This window comes from Saimiri boliviensis, chromosome 10, assembly GCF_048565385.1.
Source record: "Saimiri boliviensis isolate mSaiBol1 chromosome 10, mSaiBol1.pri, whole genome shotgun sequence".
Lineage (NCBI taxonomy): Eukaryota > Metazoa > Chordata > Mammalia > Primates > Cebidae > Saimiri > Saimiri boliviensis.
This window is the reverse complement of record NC_133458.1, coordinates 84,141,143-84,162,214: the sequence shown is the minus strand read 5'-3', so window position 1 is coordinate 84,162,214 and position 21,072 is coordinate 84,141,143. Positions and strand designations below refer to the sequence as shown.

The window sequence follows — 21,072 nt, the reverse complement described above, 5'->3', positions numbered from 1 at the left end:
TGGCGCGATCTTGGCTCACTGCAACCTCCACTTCCAGATTCAAACAATTTTCCTGCCTCAGCCTCCAGAGCAGCTGAAACTACAGACATGCACCACCACACCCCGCTAATTTTTGTATTTTTAGTAGAGATGCGGTTTCACCACTCTGGCCAGGCTGGTCTTGAACTACTGACCTCAAGTGATTTGGCCGCCTCAGCCTCCCAAAGGGCTGGGATCATAGGTTTGAGCCACTGTGCACGGCAATTGTGTTTAGCTTTCTGATGACTTTCCTGAAAAACTGTTGCTGAGACCATTAACTAGTACTTCACACTTTGTCTTTCAGATATATTCCTATATGATACAATTATTTATAAATTCATTGCTACAGATAACAGTTAATGAGAGGGACCTTGGATATCAGCTGTTTCCAACTAGTTTATACATGAAGAGGTCAGCAATAATTACCTAGCCTAGAATTAGAAATTGTGTCTTTTAACAACACACCAGTTTAGTTTAGTTTAGTTTAGTTTAGTTTTGTTTTAAAAGCTTTTTAGTGAGTTAACATTGATATAATGTAAAATTAACCATTTAAAAATGAATGATTCATTGGTGTTGAGTACATTCATCATGGTATGCAATCACCATCTCTCTTTAGTGTGAGAACATTTTTATCACCCTAAAAAGAAGACTGTACCCATTAAGCAGTTTCTTATCGTTTTCCTCCTCCCCACAGCCCTTGACAGTCACCAAATCTGAGTTCTATTTCTATGGATTATGTATTCTGGCTATTTGATATAAATGAAATCATACAATCTGTGGCCTTTGTGTCTGGGTTCTTTCGTTTAATATTTTGTATGTTAAATTTAACGTATTTTTGAAGTTCATTCACGTTGCAGCGTGTGCCAGCATGTTAATCCTTTACATGGCTGAATTACAGGTAGATACCACAATTTATTTGTCTGCTCATTCACTGATACATGTTTGGGTTTTTTCCTCCTTTTAGCTTTTGTAATTAGTGCTGCAGTGAACAGATATGTACATGTTTCTGTTTGAGTACCTGTTTTAAATCGTTTTGGATATGTACCTAGGAGTGGAATTGCTGGGTCATATCATAATTTTGTGTGTAATTTTTTGAAAAACTGCCAGTTGTTTTACACAGTGGCAGCATCATTGTACATACCTCCAGTTTGTTTTTGTCTCCCCTGTCCTCCATCATGCTGAAATCATGCTGAGTTGAAAAAGAAAATGAGCCAAAAATTAGTCGTTTTATTTGAGGTATGAACTCTTGGTGCATCTTTTGCAATATATTTTTCAACCAGTTTTATCTGTCATTTTTCCAGTGGTTCATTGGTTTATTGAATTGTATTTTGTTTTTTTCCTTTTATTCTGGCTAAGGTGAATTTCTTTTCCCTTGTTATATTTATGTTCCTGGGATCTATGGGAATGATTTTGGAGATCTAATTAAAGATCAGTCTATTTATTGCACAAAATAAAAGGAAAATAATTAAAAAGAAGAAATAGCAACACTGAAATAGTATTGGCTATTTTGAAGGAGCTATTTTAGGTTTTAATTGACTTAAGTACTGGTCAAATCTCTTTGTCTTCTACCTTTGCGGTAGGAGTCAGTATATAGGGCTTTGTTTTGAGTCTTCTTAAATTTGAGGCCAGTGTATTGCTATGATGTATTTACTAAGACAATGTCTTGTGTTATATTTGATCAATGGATGTTGTAGAAAATTTAAATCATTTAAGATAGATTAAATACTATTCATATCTGTCTTTTTTTTTCCCCAACTTTTAAGTTCAGGAGTACCTGTGCAGGATGTGTAGGTTTGTTACATAGATAAATATGTACCATGGTGGTTTGCTGCATAGATTGTCCCATCACCTGGGTATTAAGCCCAGCAACTATTAGCTATTCTCCTTAGACAGGCGCCAATGTGTATTTTTCCCCGCTGTGTGTCCATCTGTTCTCATCATTCATCTTCTACTTACAAGTGAGAACATGCAGTATTTGGTTTTTTGTTCTTGCATTAGTTTGCTGAGCATATGGCTTCCACCTCAATCCAGGTCCCTGCAGATGATGTGATCTTGTTAATCTCTTGTTCCTTTTTATGGCTACAGAGTATTCCATGGTGTATATGTATCACATTTTCTTTATCCAGTCTATCATTGATGGGTTTTTGGATTGAATCTATATCTTTGCTACTGTGTATAGTGCTACAGTGAACATACATGTGCATGTATCTTTATAGTAGAATGATTTTTATTCTTTTGGGTATATACCCAGTAATGGGTATATACCTTGTCAAGTAGTATTTCTGCCTCTAGATCTTTGAGGAATTGCCACACTCTGTCACTGTCTTGCACGTGGTTGAACTAATTTACGCTGCTTCCTACAGTGTGAAGTGTTCCTTTTTTCCTCCACAACCTTGCTAGCATCTGTTGTTTCTTGACTTTGTAATAGTCAGCATTCTGACTGGCATGAAATGGTGTCTCATTTTTTTTTTTTATTAGCCTTTCTCTAATGATCAGTGATGTTGTGCTTTTCTTCATATGCTTCTTTTGTGAAGTATTTCTTCATGTTCTTTTCTTGTGTAAGGGCTTTCTTTTAACACATAGAATACCGTTTCTTGCTTCAGTGCGTACTCATATTATTATCTCTTTATCAGTAATTATGTTCTTCACCTGGCTATATCCTAATAATTGTTGGAGACTAAGGTGTCACTTTTTCCAAGATGCTTCCTCTGATTGACCCCCTTTCCTTGTTCCAACTGAGTCAGATGATATATTCCTTCCTAATGTCTTGTAGTAACTAACACATACGTCATTTTACTTACTGTATTGTTTTGTAATTATATGTATGTTGTCTCCTACAAAACTGCAAGCTTTTATTATCCTTGTCACATGATAGACTTAAGTAAATCTTTATTGAATGAAAGAAAGAAGCTTCTAGTCTTGAAGAGGCAAATATGCATAAGTAACTACCATAGAATTGTAAATTGTACAAGGAACAACATCTATTTGGGAAGAGTGTGAGGTGTTTATGAGGGAAGGTTTTCTTTGTGGAAGATACAAATTTCAGCTGGTTCTTGAGGAGAACTTGCTAAAATTTTTTTGCTAGAGAGTAAAAGTAATCCATCCTAGAGAAAAGAAGCAAGAGAGCAAGTCATGCTTATGGAAAAGTGAGATATTTTAGAATCTTTTTCAAAGGTCATTTGGCAGTAAGGAGGATGCAATACAGGGAGAAGCAGGAATTATATAGTCATGCAGCTATAATGAAGGTTTTGTGTCAAGCTTTGGCTGTGAGGAAGGGAGGTTTCAAAAGATATTTAAGATATAAAATGGGCAGGCTCTGATAGCTAATTGGCTGAAAAATTCCAAGAGGGTAATCCAAGGCAAATCTAGCATTTCTCTTTTCAGTAGGTATTGATGCCTCCTTTTAAAAAAATAAAGGAATACAGGAAGCATTTGGGATCTTCAATGAATTTAATTTTGGATATGATAAATTTATGATCCTTATGACAAATTCAGGTGGAAGTGTTCAGTATGTAGTTTAGTATAAGTTTCTGAAACTCAGGAGATATATCTGAGCTGGAAGCATGGTTTTGGAAGTTGCAGTACATATGGGTAGTTATAAGCGGTGGACTGGAAAACTGAAGGATTGCGTATATAGTAAGACTGTAGGAAGGTAAAAACAGAATCCTGGGAACTGCAAGCTTTCTTCTGCTTAAAGGTAATCAAAGGCATACTTGTATAGTAGTATTTATTTTTCTTGGGTCTCTTTTATTTCCTGTATACTTTCCCAACTTTTAATCAAAACAGCAGTAAAATTGTGATATATCATGTCTTGGACTTAGCATGAGATAAACCTTATAGCAAGTGTTGGGGCTGTGGCGGTGTTAAAGCATTCATGGCTCATTTTTGCGGGGGTGTTGCTGCCAACTTAGTTTGATCCAGTTATTGCCTTGCAGATGTGTGAGTCCACTGATTCCTGGTTCCAGGTATTTCTTTCTTTCTTTCTTTCTTTTTTTTTTTTTTTTTCAAGAAAAGCTGGAAATCCTGATTTGTACAGATTTTTAAATGCCTGCTCAGAATTTTGAAAAGTGCTGTGTTGGTCAGATAAAACATTGTCAGTTTCTGATTGCTTTCTTAATCCTTACATTCTTTGTAAGGAACACTAACTAGTGTCACTTTCTGAGGTATTGAAATGTACTTGGTTCTGTTGCGTTGTCGGATAAAAACTTTGACTGGAACCTACAGAAAATTAGTGGGAAAGGAGACAGGCTGAATCCCTGGGCTTAGAAGATTTAGAGATTGAGTGAATGATAAGTCGAATGGGCTGAAACCCATCAGTAGTGACTGTACTGGCAGTGAATCAATCATTGCCACCTTTGGCTCCTTATTTACTGAGGTCCTGTTGTTTCTGGGACTTGAAATTGGAGTGGCTGTTAGGGAGGATTTTAAAAAATTATTTTGTCCTGCATATTTTAGTACAAAAATATTTGGTGTTTTGCCTCAATAACATAACCAACATGAATGGAAATATTTCTTGCAGTCTGTGGCTTTAAAGATCTGAACACCTGGTATACCAAATGAACTCACAGACGATTTGTTAGGGCGGACTGTATTATCTTAATTAATTTATTTTTGTTGAATTAGTTTAAAGAATTTTTCATGAAGTTTCCTATTCATTCTATAGAAAAATTAAAGAGATATTAAGAATTGACCTTTGGTTGTTCTATTGGTTGAAGATGTGGAAAGAGTCATGATTCTTTGAATTTGTGTGTTCATGTTTAGGAACAGATTTCCCATGGAAATTTCCATTTGGGTAACAATTAGATCTTACAATTATAAATTATAATTTAAAAAATATGTGACAAGGTACTATAATTTTATTATTGATTCTTGATCTAACCAGCTTTTGATCATATCAGATTAAGTTATAAGAGGAAGTCATAGAGTAGGCTTCCTGAGTAAGGGAGATGTGATTTTTTTTTTCTTCTCTGAGATTGGAGTATAGTTGGAACTAAAGTATGTGTGAATTTACCATGTTAACTAAAATTTTGATCAAATGATTTTTTTTTTAAGTTGTGTGGTACATATTTTATGTATGTTTATAGTTTTTTTAAAGTTGTGTGGTACATATTTTATGTATGTTTATAGTTGCCTTTAAGGTTTTCTGTATCAGAGCTGTTGATCTGTTACTTTTTCATACTAATATTAGGGATGATGAAAACTATGGGATGAATCTAAGTTAACACTATGTGGAACTAGGTTTTTCTGTGTTTTATTAGAAGTTGAATGAATTTTGACTTTTACATTTTTTTTCTTTCATTTGTTCTTTGGGCACGGATAAGTCTATGTATCAGTTTATTGTAATTCATGGCTAGAGCCATCTGGCTGTCATTCTTCTTGTTTTGTAAAGTCACCCTGTGCTTGTGATTATTTATATGTGGTTTTAAAATAACTTTTTGGAAACTCTTGAAAAGTGCGTTTTTCCCTTACAAGCTAGTGTATGTAGAGTAAGAATCATATTCTTTCTTTCTTGTCATTTATAAATGAAATCTTTATATATATTTAGACATGCCAGGGTAGGTGGTACATGCTGGTACTCCCAGCTACTCAGGAGGCTGAGGTGGGAGGATCCTCTGAGTCTAGGAGTTGGAGGCTGCAGTAAGCTCTAATGGCACCACTAAATTCTAGTCTCGAAGAGAGTGAGAGACCGTATCTTCTTAAACAAACACAAGCTGTAAAAGTATAAATAGCCTTGAGCATTGGGCTTAGGTTCACTAAATACATGTTAATTTATGTTCTGGTTTTGAATCAAGAGTTTTAAAGAATACTTTCCCTTTGGGTACACTGTTGAGTAGCCTCAACATTTATGAATATTTGTTCACTTCAAGTTTTTGTTTTTGGAAATTATGAAATCTTTAGCATATAAAATTAGTAACTGGTTTTGGGTGGTACAATTTTGGTGGAAAGAATTGGGTAATTGTAAACAAAAGAGATTGGTTTTTGTTGTTTTCCTGCAAAACTGCCTTTTGAAGACAATTTAAAATGAGTTCTAAACATATTTAAGCTCTAACGGCATCATCTTTTCTGTATTTCCCAAACACTTTGTGAATCTCTTTATTATGGCATTTACTACACTTTTGTTATCATTACATGTATATTTTACCTTTGCAGCTTCTGAGCATAATAGGGGCAGAAACTGCCTCATTCATCTTTGTATCATTAAGGCCTAACACATACCCATCTAATAACAATAGAATCAATATGAACCCTCCAAAATAATTGAGTTGAAGGACAGTTGTTTTTGTGTTGAATGTATGCATACCCACACATAAAATAGAATATTAAAGCTCATTACTTAGTTTCATATTTAAAGTAATTTTTTTCTTAGTTGAAGTGCCATGCATATGTTGTTCTAGTATAATTGTAGGAAATTTTAATTCTACATTAGTTTCCTGGCTTATAAACATATATCATGCTTATGGGCTATTTATTTCTCTGTGGTGGATACTTAAGAAATGGAAGTGTATTTACTGTCAAGTGAATTTTATGATTATTGTTGTTTTTTTTTTTAAAAGGTTAATGAAAAACTTCAAACATTAAAAATAGAATAATGAATTCCCTGTGCCCGTGACCTGCTGAGACACTTATTAATTCATGGCCAATTATATTTCATCTATATCCTTTTTCACTTTTTCTCCACTCTGTGCTTCCAGAATTATTTCAAAGCAAATTCCAAATAGGTGATTTCATCTGTATTTGATAATTCATTTCTAAAATATAAGGGCCCCCTTTTTTTTTGAGATAGGTCTGGCTCTGACACCCAAGCTAGAGTGTGGTGGCATGGTCTCGGCTCACTGCAGCCTCAACATCTCAGGCTCAAGCGATCCTCCCACCTCACCTTACTAAGTAGCTGAGATTACAGGTGTGCACTACCCTGCCTGGCCAATTTTCTGAATTTTTTGGTAGAGACAGGGTTTTGCCATGTTGCTTAGACAGGTCCTGAACTTCTGGGCTCAAGTGACCCCACCCACCTTGTCTCTCCAGTGTTGGAATTACAGGTGTGAGTCACCACATTTGGCTAAAAACCACCATAGTACCATTAGGCCAGCAAAAAATGCACTATGTTAATATCATCAGATATTCAGAAAATGTCACTGCATTTCTTCTCCTTTTCCTCCTCTTCTTCCTTCTTACTCTCCTCCTCCTCTTTGTTCTTCCACTGTATTTTTGTTAAAATCCGTTTGAATAAGTTTTACACATTGCGATTTACTCTGTAGGTTCCACCAAACTCCTTTTCCCCAACTCTCTTTTTTTCCACCATGTCCTCATTTGTTGAAGTAACTAGGTCTTTGCACTTTAGTGTTATCCACAGTTTAAGTTTTGCTTAGATAAGCTCCGCAGTGTAGTGAAACATTTTCTCAGTCTTCTGCATTTCTTAGATTTAGGTTTGATTTTTTTTTTTCCCCCATCAAAATTCTTTCATAGATAGTGGTGGGCATTTTTCTTTCATGAGGTGTATAATGTCTGTGCACACTCGCACGTGTGCTTTCTCCCCCCACCTCAAAGTGGTAGTAACAACTAGGTTATCACTAGACTCTTAATTCATTAAGGATTGCCATATGATGGTACTCTAATTCTGTCATTTTTTCTTTATTGTGTGGAATACTTCTTTAAAGAGAATCTGGATTTTTATCAACTCCCTGATTACCTTGATAAATGCTTAACTCTCAACTACTTTTCAGAATTCTGAGTTGGCTATTTAGTATTGTTCAGATATAATCAGTGGAGTTTTAAAGAAGAATCTTTATGATCTCCAAAACTCAAAAACTTGAAGCGTTTAAATCCATTGAGCTAACATTCTTGGTCCTTTCATCTCTAGCCAGTTGGTGTCTCTTCAGGTTGTCTCCTGAGTCCTCTTGACATATTCTTAGTAGTCTTTGGTAGCTTTGTGATGTTCCGGGTTTATCTTAAACTTATTTCCTGCTCCAGAATTGGAATCATCTAGTCCTCCAAGTGGAATTTTTAGCATTGTTCAAAGACGGTCAATGGAGTTTTCAAGAATAATCTTTATGATCTTCTGAACTCAAAAACTTGAAGTATTTACATCCATTTATTTAAATTATTTCAATTATTTTTGCTTTCAATAATTTTTAAGGCAGTACTCTTCCTTTTTCTGTGATATATTAAGTATATACAATCAATCCCATTCCTAAATGAATTTAAAGTACCATTTATCTGTCGAACGGAAACAAAAGGCAGTAAATGTTTTTTATTTTTCAAATACTAACACTCTAAAAATAAAAGAATGTAGTGTTTCCTTTTTGGTGAAAATTGAAGGTAAAATTTAAAATTAAATTTTTATTATAGAAAGTTGTTAAGGTATAAAAACATGTATAGCCAGAAAAGTTTAGTTTCTAAAAAGTTCCTTTGATTAATTTGTTTCAGCCTTGATCATATAACTAGACCTTTTATCAAAAGTTGAGGAATCTTTAGTAGTTTTGTAATTGGAAACTTTGAATATTTGCTGGATGCTTGGCAGAATTATTTTTTGCTATGCAGCCCCATCAACCCATGGTTTAAATACTGTTACTGTTCTTACTGTATCAGGGAAAGCATTCAGTACATACACTCTTTTGATTATTTTAATCCTGTGGTTGCTTCTTCCAAATTCAGTGATTGCTAGTCTATGAACTGTATGGCAACCAATCTGTTTGTATCCTGAATAAATAATACACATTATGAATATATCTGCTATTGTTTTAAACTGTGTTCAGGCATTTTGTAATTTATATAATCTAGTTTTAAAAATCACTGAATCCATATAGCTTACTGTCTTGTATCTTCTTTATCATTGGATGTTTGTAGTCTATTGTTAGCATGTAGTAGTCTATGGCATTTTATATTTACTGCTTTAATTAAAATAGATATGTTTAGATAGAGACCTACATATATGTATGTAATTCATTCTTGAAAATGTATGAAGTTGAAAAGTACACTTATATCATAAAGGAGATAGGTTCTATTACCAAAGAACTGAAAATACATAGGGGTGTATGTATAACCTCAGTTATTGTGGGCACTCTCAGTGGGAGAGGGAGGAAAAACTGCATAGGTGTCCATTGGTTATCGTTTTGCTTCCTGGCCAGTTAGCCAGCTTAGAGACAAGAGCAGTTGATTGAGGTATCTATTCTTTCTACAGGCCCTCTACCCTCCTGTCTCACAGCTGAATTGAAAATTTTTACCATTTCTGCAGTCTTTAAGGATATACTAGATACCTTAAATAGATGTGAGTGGAAGAGAATATTTCTGTTTGGGACCAGCTGACCCAACAAATGTGTTGATGATTCATGTGTGACTACTCCCTGAAAAGGAAATACTGATGCAGTTTGGCATTAGGGTAGGTTGAGCAGCCAGAAGGACAGTATTTCTGTACGTGAGTCCCAGGGGAGAACAAGGCCCAAGCTACCAAATTTTTGTTTTGTTTTGAAGATGGGGTGTTGGTGTGGGTTGCAGTGGTAAGAGTATGTAACATTGTATCTGAAGCCATCGGGTGAGACTGAGGAAGAGCACTTGAATTTAAGGCCCTTTGCCTTTTCACTTTCTTCTTTCCCTTTCTTTTGGTCTCCCCTTTTCTCTCTTTTTTCTGTTCCTTCCCTCACTTCACTTATCTAGTTAGTAATTTTCATGCTTGATGAGAAGCTTCTGTGTACTAGGCCTTGGTTAAATTATTGTATGATGTTGAATGAGAAAAGGTTCCGCATCAGGAGCACATTCTGTTGAAGTTACCTGGAGAAGAATGTTCAACTTAATGTGGATACACTAAGGTGGGAGGAAAACAGTCTGTACTTGTTATAAGGCCAATTGGCCAATCTTCTTATGGCTACTTATTTTTATTGTAGGACTATATATATAATTTCTGTGACCCAGGTTTGTATTGAAGTAGTATCAACTGTAAGATTCTTAGCCCTATCTGTTTGGCAGCCCTATGCCATATAACGTGTTTGAATATATCAGCTGAATATAACTCAGAGAGGGGTTGACCCATTCTAGTGAGATTCTTCTCAGAGTCCAAGTTCCTTTCTATGGTATTTCTGACAGTCTGTTTTAAGATAGTATAAAACAGCTGATCGAAAACAGCATTTTCCACTTAACCTCCACCCTCCACATGAACCAGGATAATCTACACCTGAATTAGCTGAACTAGGCACTGATAATCTAGGCCTAAATTAAGCACTGAATTAGTTATGTGATGGTGAATAAAGTTACTGGACCAGTCTGTTAAAGCTAGACTTGAGAGATGATATCACTGCTCAGCCCCTTCATGATGCTGATGAGTATTCTGGATCAAAGAGAGATTTAGTGATTTTGCAAAGGTTATACAGAGAGTCACTGGCAAACTGGAATCTGTAATTTCTGACTGTAAGTACCATATTATGCTATCTTTCATATCATAAATACCTTGAGAATCAAATGAGATAAATATCAGCATGCCTTGATAGGCAGAAAATATCACAAGATAAATTATTTCTACTTTTCTGTTTTCAGGATGCATGTGTGTTGTTTGCATTGACATTTTTAAATTCTCAGAATCATGGAAGGAGAGGTCATTTTTAATGCCTTTTCATGTCCCTGAGTTCAAACCAATCATGGAAGGAGCAGTCATTGGAAGGAAGGCAGATTATCTGGACAGGCTAATAAGTAGATACCCTTTGAAACTCAAAATTTTCCATTATTTATTTAGAAGATACATGAATAAATTGATTTTCAGGCCAGGAATTTATCATATTCATTTATTGCAGGTAGTTTTCTGGCTACTTTCTTGGCATATTAAGCTGACTAATATTTAGATAAAAGCATTCATTTATGTTATTAGCATTGTTTTCTTACTGTGACTTTTAAGGCAATTGTCAGCTGACAAATTTTATGGGTTGAAGAGTCAAAATTTGCTGAGGATCAAATCCTATGCAATTTTAAAAACTTTTTTGTATTGCTTCACTTTGCATAATTATAGTGATTAAGCCAAAATTGACCATTGGACTATGAACTCATTTACTCCCTGCAGTAACCACATGACACAGGTGAGGAAATGAAGGTGTGTAGTGGTTACACAACTAATAGTAAAGGTAAGACTTGAGTGCGGTTAGTCCTGAGTCTGTAGTTTTTGAGCACTATGCCGTTACCTTCTAACAGTTTTGATAGCTTGTTAGAAATGAAAGAACTATAGGCCGTATCCCAGACACACTGTATCATAATCTGCATTTTAACAAACTGTATTTAATACCCTTAAAGTTTGAGAAGTATTGTAGTAGATGATCTTGAGGGTTTCTTCCAGCTCACAGTTGTGAGTGATTCTCAGACCAGCCAGCATGGATATTTCAATGTTGATTATTACATTTAGCAAAGAAAATGATAATATATTAAAGCGGTCCCCAACCTTTATGGCACCCGGGACCCCAGTTTCATGGAAGACAGTTTTTCCCTGAACTTTGAGGTAGAGGAGATGGTTTTGAAATGAAACTCTTCCACCTCAGATCATCAGGCATTAGTTAGATTATCATAAGGAGTGCTCAGCCTAGATCCCTCACATGCACAGTTCACAACAGGGTTCACATTCCTATGACAATCCAATGCTGCTGCTGATCCGATGGGAGGCAGAGCTCAGATGGTAATGCTCACTTGCCACATGCTCTCTTCCTGCTGTGCGGCCAAGTTCCTAACTGGCCTGCAACCTGGGGATTGGGTTGGGGACTCCTTTATTAAAGAAATTTATGCTTCGGATTCCATTATAGGGCAACTCTTGAGAAAATACTCCAAATTGCACAACCATGTACATGTAAAACACCTTCATAAGAACCCAAAATCAGATGACTCACCACAGTAGCTGGTTTTAACTTCATATTGCTGCAAGAGGCACTGGAGAGGGTAAGAAAGACAGTATTGAATTGTCAGTGCCAGCCCTCCCTCATCCCCTGGCAGGAGCTGAGTGGTGGGGAGAGAAAATCCATACACTTGGGGGAGGGAGAACACAGTGATTGTGAGACTTTGCATTGGGTAAAACTCAGCCAGAGCCCATGGATGAAATTGCGTTTGGACCAGCCCTAGGCAAAGGGGAATTGGCCATCCCAGTGGTTGGAACCTGAGTCTCGCAAGCCTTGCCACTGCAGGCCAAAGTGCTCTTGGGTCTTAAATAAACTTGAAAGTCAGGCTAGGTCGCAAGGAGTGTAATTCCTGGGCAAGTCCTGGTGCTGTGCTGGGTTTGGAACCACCACACCACCCGTGAGATATGAGCTGGGGCGGCAAAGGGAGCGCTTGTGCCACCCTTCCTCCCACCCCAAGTAGTGCACCTTGCAGCTCTGGGAAATATTCCTTCACTCTGCTTGAGGAAAGGAGAGGGAAGAGTGAAGAGGATTCTGTCTTGCAGCTTGGATCCCAGCTTAGCCACAGTAGGACAGGGTACCAGGTACCACAGAGTCCTGAGGCCCCTGTTTCAGGCCCTAGCTCCCAGACAGCATTTCTAGACACACCCTTGCCAGAAGGGAACCTACTGCTTTGAAGGGTAGGATCTAATCCTGGCAGGATTTACTACCTGCTGACTAAAGAGCCCTTGGGCCCTGAATAACCAGCAGTGGTACCCAGGCAGTACTTTGAATGGGCCTTGGATGAGATTCAGAGACATTTGCATTGGGTAATGCAATGCTGGCTTTAGGTGTGACCTAGTACATTTCCAGTTGTGGTGACTATGAGGAGGGACTTCTGCTTGAGAAAAGGAGAGGGAACAGTTGAGGGGACTTTGTCTTGCTGCTTAGCTACCAGCTTGGTTACAGAGGGATACAGCACTAGATGGGCCCTTGGGGTCCCTGATTCTAGGTCTTGGCTCTTGTATAGCATCTCTGGGCCTACCTTGAACCAGAGGGGAGCTCACTGCCTTGAAGGGAGAGTCCCATTCACCACAGCTGACAGAAGAGTCCTTTGTTCTTGAATGAATATTGGTAGCCAGGCAGTACTTGCCATGGGCCTGGGACTGTGCTCTCCGTGGGGAGAGACTCCTGTGCTTGTGGAAAGGGGAGGGAAGAATGGGAAGGACGTCGTCTTGTGGCTTGGGGGCTAGCTCACCTGCAGTAGAGTAGAGCAGCAGGTAGATACCTGAGGTTTCCACGTCCAGGCCCTGGCTTCCAGACAGCATCTCTTGACCTGCTCAGGAATGAGAAACTTGCCACCCTGAAGGGATGGACGCAAGCCTGTTTGGCTTTACTACCTGCAGATTGTAGAGCCCTAGGGCCTCAAGTGAACATAGGCAGTGGCCAGGCCATGGTTACCACAGGTCTCGGGTTTGACCCAGTGCTTTGTTAGCTTCAGGTCTAATCCAGTGCAGTCACAGTGGACCTCCCCCAGCTCCATACAACTTAACAGAGAGAGAGAGAGAGAGAGAGAGAGAGAGAGAGAGAGAGAGAGAGAGACTTCGTTTGTTTGGGAGAATGAAAGGGAAGAGAACAAGATTCTCTGTGTGGTAGTTTAGATAATTCTTCCACATCTTATTCAGGACCATGAAGGCAATACTGCAAGCCTTTCAGAGCCACAACATTTTTAGTAGGCTTACGTTGCCCCTAATGTATATATGGCTACAGTGACTAGAAACATAGATCCTAACACCCAAGTTTTTTCAAATACCTGGAAAGCCTTCCCAAGAAGGACTGGCACAAACAAGCCCAGACTGCAAAGACTACAATAAATGCCTAACTCTTCAGAGTCCAGACATCAGTGAACATCCCCAAGTGTCAAGACCATTGAGGAAAACATTGACCTCACCCAGTGAACTAAAGAAGATACCACAGACCAATCCTGGAGACAGATACGTGTCCTCTTGGGTGGAGAAATCAAAATAGTTGTTTTGAGGAAATATGGCAAAATTCAAGATAATACGGAGAAGGAATTAAGAATCTTGTCAGGTAAATATAACAAAGAGATTGAATCAATTTAAAAAAATCAAGCAAAAATCCTGAAGTTGAAAAATGCAGTTGACCTACTGAAGAATGCATCAGAATTTCTTAAGAGAATTTATCAAGCAGAAGAAGGAATGATTGAACTTGAAGACAGGCTAATTGAAAATACACAGGAGAAAAAAGAATAAGAAAGAAGGAGGCACAACTACACGATCTAGAAAATAGCCTCAAAAGGGCAAATACGACAGTTATTGTCCTTAAAGAGAAGATAGAGAGTTAGGGGTAGAAAATGTATTCAAATAGATAATAACCGAGAACCTCCCAAACCTAGCAAATGATGTCAGTGTTCAAATACGAGAAGGTTATAGAACACCAAGCCGATTTAACCTAAGACTACCTCAAGATACAAGATACCTCAAAGATCAAGGATGAAGAAAGGATCCTAAAAGCAAGAGAAAAAGAAACAAATAACATACAGTGGTGCTCCAGTACATTTGACAGCAGACTTCTCAGTGGAAGCTGTACATACAGGCCAGGAGAGAGTGGCATGCCATATTGTATTGTGGATCAGGAACTTCAGCAAAGTATTATCAGAGGAACTTAGTGACTCTGTACTTTTTTCTGAATAAATGTGTCTGTCTTAACAGCTCTTAGAAGGAAGTCGGAGGACACTTCAATAATTGAAATAGTATTCCCTTCTGATTCAGAGAGGAGAGAGCATGGAGGCAGAGCAGAAACTTCATTAGCAGGTATTCTGTCCTTTGGTTCAAAGATAAAAGTGGCCAGAATGTGGAACAAGGATTAAAAAAACACAAATGAGTAAATAAGAGTTATATAACTCTGAGGACGTAAAAGTAGATATGATCAATTGGAAAAAATGTCATTTTGGGATAGAAAGACTCAGTATTTTATGTCTCCCTAAATAAATCTTGTCCGGGATTTCTGTTGATTTGTCATCTAATCATTTGGAGTTGCTTAGACCAGCCCTATACAGTTGCTTTATTTTTCTCCATAGCACTTATCCCCATGTGATATAACTATATATTTACTTAGTTAATTTTCTTTTTCCCCCTTCTGGAATGTCAACGTAGGAAGTTATGTGAACTTATGAGGGTATGCTTGTGTTCCCCTTACTAGAAAGTAGATTTATGAGGGTATGTTTTATTCCCTTGTGGTATCCTCAGTACCTTAAACTGTGCTTGGCACAGAGGAAGCAGTCAGTGAATGGTGAGTGAGTGAATGAATGAATGAATACATAAAACCCCCCTTTCTTTCATAATTCACAGCATTTACTGTCTGTTCTATAGCTTTTTGGGTCATTAATTTTGTTTAGTGTAGCATCTTATAATGCTTTCTATTATTTTCTTTTGGTTCAGTGGCTAATTGTTTGATTCCTATAGGACATTCTTTTCTATGTTCCTTGATGAAATGAGTGGGACAAATGCTTCCTTTGTGTACTACCTCACAGTGCAAGGCGAATGGATATAGGAACTTGTTGAGTTGAATACATGTATTTATTTATAATGACTTAAGTCAGGCGTCCCCAAACTACGGCCCGCGGGCCGCATGTGCCCCCGAGGCCATTTATCCGGGCCCCCCGCCGCACTTCGGGAAGGGGCACCTCTTTCATTGGTGGTCAGTGAGAGGAGCACAATATGTGGCGGCCCTCCAGTGGTCTGAGGGACAGTGAACTGGCCCCCTGTGTAAAAAGTTTGGGGACGCCTGACTTAAGTTGACAAAATCCAGTTTGCCTTTAATAAAAGAACAGTTTTTTATTGGCTAAAATAGTATAATTCTGCATGAAATAGTTTTTTTTTTTAATGAACAAATTCTTTCTGGTGATGCTTTGTTGAGCTCATGGTAAATTTTGGTAACTGGAAGTTGGAACTTTTGTAATTATAATTGTATGAGTTTCTACACAAAATTTTGAGTAAAATAATATCACAATTTTCAATGAGATAAGCATTTCTTACCTTGAAATTTGAATTTCTGAAAAAGTGTCTGCTTATTCTGTAGTATTGGGACTTAGTTTCAAGTTGAAATATTCTAAATAAGTATAACTTTGTAGCCTACTTATCCTTTATTTATATGTTTGTAAATATAATTATAAAAATTTTTTTTATATGTACTTTGTTGTATTTCTCATGCCAGAATTTCATTTAACAGTTTGTGTAGCTATTTTTGTCCTATACCTTTGCATTATCACTAGCATTTTAAAAAATTAATTGTAGATGCTCTATAAATCTGTCTGTATATAGATTTTGTATATTGTTTTTTGGAAATAAATTTTCAAATGTACACTTCACATTTTCAAAAGTTACTGAAATAATACCTTAAATGTTTACAAGAAGAAACTTAAAACTATGTCGAAATTTTGTTGGTTCTTTTCTAATTCATATGGAGAACTATTTACTTATTTACTTAACGTTTTTTGCTTTATTTCAGGCCAGTCTATCCATATGGGGATGGGGAAGCCTTGGCATTGTCCTGTTTCTAATAACCTTTGGACCCTTTGTAATATTTTATTTGACATTTTATATCCTCTGCTTTGTGGGTGGGTAAGTATACTCAATTATAATTTTACAATTTGTGTGTCATATCTTGTTCAAATGGAAATCAGTGACTGTGAGAAACGAGAGTAAGATTTGTTTGTGAATGCCATTTTTAATAAATTGCTTTTCCTGAAGTTAAAAAAATGAAGATACCTGTACAAATAAAAACAATGATTATCATTATTTGTATCAGAAATACGGGTAGTCCTTCAATAATAAAATGTCCATTTCTAAAGATACGAACTATGTTTTTGGTGGTAATATGTAGTTTTAAAGATTTAAAAAATTTTTTTGGTGTTATTTCTCCTTTAAAGTTGAAATTTTTTTTGCATTATGTTAAGTAAGTTAAATTGAGACTACACATGAGTTTTACTTTATAGAAATTGTTTCATTGATTGGACTTCAAACAGTAATGTTAATCTTTTCCTTTAATGAATGTTGTCATTTTGGTCTAGAAAATTTAAATACCTGGTTTTGTGGTTTTCTCGTTATAGTTATTTGGTTTATGTTTATATTTTCCCTTAAGTTGATAAATCTGTACAAGAGAGGTTTCAGTCATAATTTATTGTAGCTTTGTATGCAGAACATTTGGTGTCAGACATGAATTACAAAGAAATATTAGAAAATGTATAGACCAGGGATGTTTGCTATTTAGACACTGTCACCAGGTAACTTAGCTGAAATGAGTATTTTGTTGTTAATGTGTGTGTATGTATGTTTATACGATGTATTTGTGTAATTAGTTGTGGAATGAACACTGATTTCTTTCTGAACAATCTTTTGAGACCCCAGATATTTGGAGGAGTTGTTTGAGCCTATAGGTTTAGAGTATTTAGCTAAATTGAATAGCATATATAAACAGTAGCTTGAGAAACTGTAAGACACTGAAGGAGTAGTTTCTAAATATATCTATCGCTTTTTTTGGGGGTACAGATTTGATAGACATGTATAGTCTTTCTTTAGGGAGCATACATTTGAATAAGTGAGAATAAATGAGCAGCTACATCAAGGGCTCTCCATAAAACTATATTTTGTGTTAGATTTAGTATTTTCATATTAATGGCCGAGATATGATAGTGTGTACTGAAACATTTAAACTTACATCAGCCAAAGAATTCAGAGTGTCTTTATTGGTGATAAAGATGATTGAAGATAATACAGATCTGCAGCCAAATGGGTTTCTAAATTACACTCCTCAGTTGCTGTTAAGGCCACAGCATGGCTAAATAGTGACATGGTTGTACCTCTCCCTCTCAGAGTCAAGGCTACATTTATTGATTGGAAAGGAAATTATTAGTCTTGACTTTTTTTTTTTTGAAAGGTAAAAATTTCTTCTAATTTTATGAATTGAATTAGCCCTTGTAAGAGTGAAGGAAAAGGATTTCACAGTATTCCCTAATACTTTAAAGGGAGAATATTGCAGCTTTGCAGGGTAAGGTAGGAGCTCTTGGAAGGTGGATAAGTGAAGAATTATTCCTTTTTAACTCAATTGCTCCAAATAAGATTTGGGAAAAAGAGGAGTGATCAATGTATTCATTTTTAAAATTTTTATATCTTAGAAAAAAAACCACCACCACCAGATTCTGCACAAAGTTTATTCATTTTTAAAGTCATGAGAACCTTTGTTACTCCTTTTTCGAATGTCATAATTTATCAAGGAATAATTTCAAAAAAATCTTTCGGATGCTTACAAAATTTTGTAAGAATTTGGAGGTAAGGTGGGATACTAGAGGACAGTTTGTACTAAAACAATCTTTAGGCAGTATTGAGTCACATAGTAGGGTCTGTGGAACCCTCTCTCTCTCTCTCTCTCTCTCTGTCTCTCTTTGCTAATAAAAGTTAAGTTTTTAAGTTCTGCAGTTTACTCTTTAAATTGTTGATGATGTATATGTTTTGCTTACAGTCAAGGTTAACACCCATTCTTTTTTTAATATAAAGAATGCTTTTGGAAAAAAAAAACACATGGGGATTTGTCATTGTTGTAGGATACTTTCAGTACTGTATTATGGTTATTTTGTGGCGTTCTGTTATATTAGTTGGGTTATATAATTATTTATTGTACTCTACTGAAATTTAAATTGTTACTTAAACTTTGCAGCTGAAACTACTATTTAGATTTCTTTAAAATCAGACGGCTCTTTATCTTGCCTTCCTGTCGTTACACACTTGTGGGCAAAAGTTAATGTCTTAGTCTGTTTCTTGATAATGTTTTTAATAACACAATGTTAATGTAAATATTTTATTGTGTCTGTAAATATGCTTAATAACCAGGCAAAACTGAAATATCAAGCCAACTTGAATCTTAATATCAGCTTTAACACAGATAGATGAAATTTAGCAGTAATTCTGAGACCAGTCTTTTACAAAAAACCACAAAAGCAGAATTAATGACATAAACTGATTTGACTTTATTTATATTCTCTACCCTCAACCCCTACTTTGTGATACTTGTACTGAAGACTAGTGAGAGGGCAGGTAGCCACAAAAAAGGGAGGACATAGGGAATCTTCCTTTCAGTAGTTGAGACTGACAGTATGTAATTTTTTACTGTTCCCTTCCTGTCATTACAGTCTTTGAATCATTATAAGATTACTATAAGATTAAAATTTTTTGATGGATTTCCAGCACTTTGCTTTATTGGTAAATTTTAAATTATGAGATACTGATAATATTTAGTTAATAGTTAGAGTGAAATAGTTCTACATCACCATGTATCTTCCTGTGTCTTGTAATTATTTTAAAAAATAATTAACCTTTTTGGGATCCATTTATATTTTCCTAATTCCAGCCTTATTTTAAACAAATCATAGATTGGATTATTTTTTCCCTGAGTGGCCTTTATTTATTCTATATTCATACTGGCAAGTTATCGAAATATAATACCTCATGTTAATTGGTTAACAGAACTATAGAATTTGGTCATTTAGCTACATATTTAGTTCTCATTTGTCTTTATCCATGGTTATTAGCTAGCCTACTTGTTTAATGAGGGCTGATTTTTCTTCAGTTTGAAAATGTCACTTAAGATTCTGTAGGAAATATATTGGATTAAAACTTTAAAAGTTATTATTGTGTAATTCACAAAATGTTTATAGTTGTTTTAAACTTCAGAAACTAATAAAATCTGTCAATTTCTTGCTTTACCAAAGTCGACTTTTTAGTGAATGACAAGCCATCTGTGAACTCTGAAAAGTATTCTTTGTAGTAGATTGATTAAATTATAGGAAAATTTTGTTTTTATATTTGTGATAAATTTTTCTTCCTAGGGGTTTAGTGGTTACTCTCCTGTTTGGAAAAACAAACTCAGAGAAGTACCTAGAACAGTGTGAACACTCATTTCTTCCTCCAACATCAACTGGGGTTCCTAAGGTAAATAGTTTAAGGGAATATGAAACCTCAAAGTCCAGTTCTTTGCAATGACAATAGAGTACATAGCTTGACAAATTTTCCTATAATTCACTAATGCTCACAGGAAATTAATGGGAGATTGTCTAATTATACTTAGGAAATATATTTTTAAAGGCTGTCTTAAACATTTCCTTAGTGTTAGATTTAAAAAGTGGAAATACAAACTTGAGAAAAATAAATTGGTTAGTTTATTTTGGGTATTTTTCCTGCTGTCTTATCATAGAATTTCAAAGCATCATGCATATGATTTGTAAGAATGTCAGTGAATATTTTGGTTTGAATGAAATAAATTGCAGAGTTACCAGAGGGAAAAAATGGATACTTTTCATCACTTTGAAGAATATAGCTTATAATTAGATTATGCAGCATCTATAAATTTAATAATTCAGGCCTAATATTTATCATCTTCATTGGTGCTATGCTCTTATTTTTTTAGGATCATACTCTATAAATAAAATTGGATTTGTATAGGCTTCAGATTTGTAGTACCTTCAATTCTTGTGTGATTGGGGCGGCCTTATTTTGTATTAAGACAGGCAAATGGCTTAGAGTTGATGCTAGTAACAGCTTTCTTTACAGTTACTAACTTGTGTGTTTATGCTAAGATGCAGGAGATGTAGAGGATAATGTCCAATATGATTTTACATTACTTTTAATAAAAGAATTTCACTCTATTCTACTGACTTTTATATTAATAAACTGATTTTTAATATTTAAACATTTATAATCTGAAACTTTTCTCTCCTTTAGGACTCACATTAATACATATTTTTTTACTTTGCTTACAGGTGTTAGGAAATTAACATTTTCTTTTTTGAACCGTTTCTTAGCTATTTATAGTGTACATTCATTTGAATAGTATATACTGAGGATAGGATATAGTTTAAGAATTAAGATCATTAATAGTAATAAATTATATTCAAGACTAGTTAGGTCTTCTATAATCCATTTTTGAATAGATGGTATAAAAACTGGATTTCATTTTTATTTCTAAAATACGATTTATAAGTATGTTTTATAAAAAAATTATTGATTTCATATTATAACTTGAAGCATGTGTTTTTAATGTAGATATCTATGTCTATATCTCTATATTTATATATATTTATGTTTTTTTTTTTTTAAAGAGTCTCTCACTACCTTTTACCTGATTTTCAGGCCGCTGATCTTTCTGA

The 21,072-nt window shown here is 35.6% G+C and overlaps 1 protein-coding gene across 2 annotated transcripts in view; it reads left to right on the top strand.

The window, feature by feature from the left end:
• The window catches only part of SNX13 (sorting nexin 13), a 131,978-nt gene that overhangs the window by 26,076 nt on the left and 84,830 nt on the right, over window positions 1-21,072 (top strand). For both annotated transcript variants that reach the window (XM_010349340.3, XM_003938679.4), the window contains exons 2-3: window positions 16,383-16,495; window positions 19,756-19,858. In XM_010349340.3, the coding sequence (XP_010347642.1) occupies window positions 16,383-16,495; window positions 19,756-19,858 (216 nt within the window). The remainder of the gene's footprint in view (window positions 1-16,382; window positions 16,496-19,755; window positions 19,859-21,072) is intronic.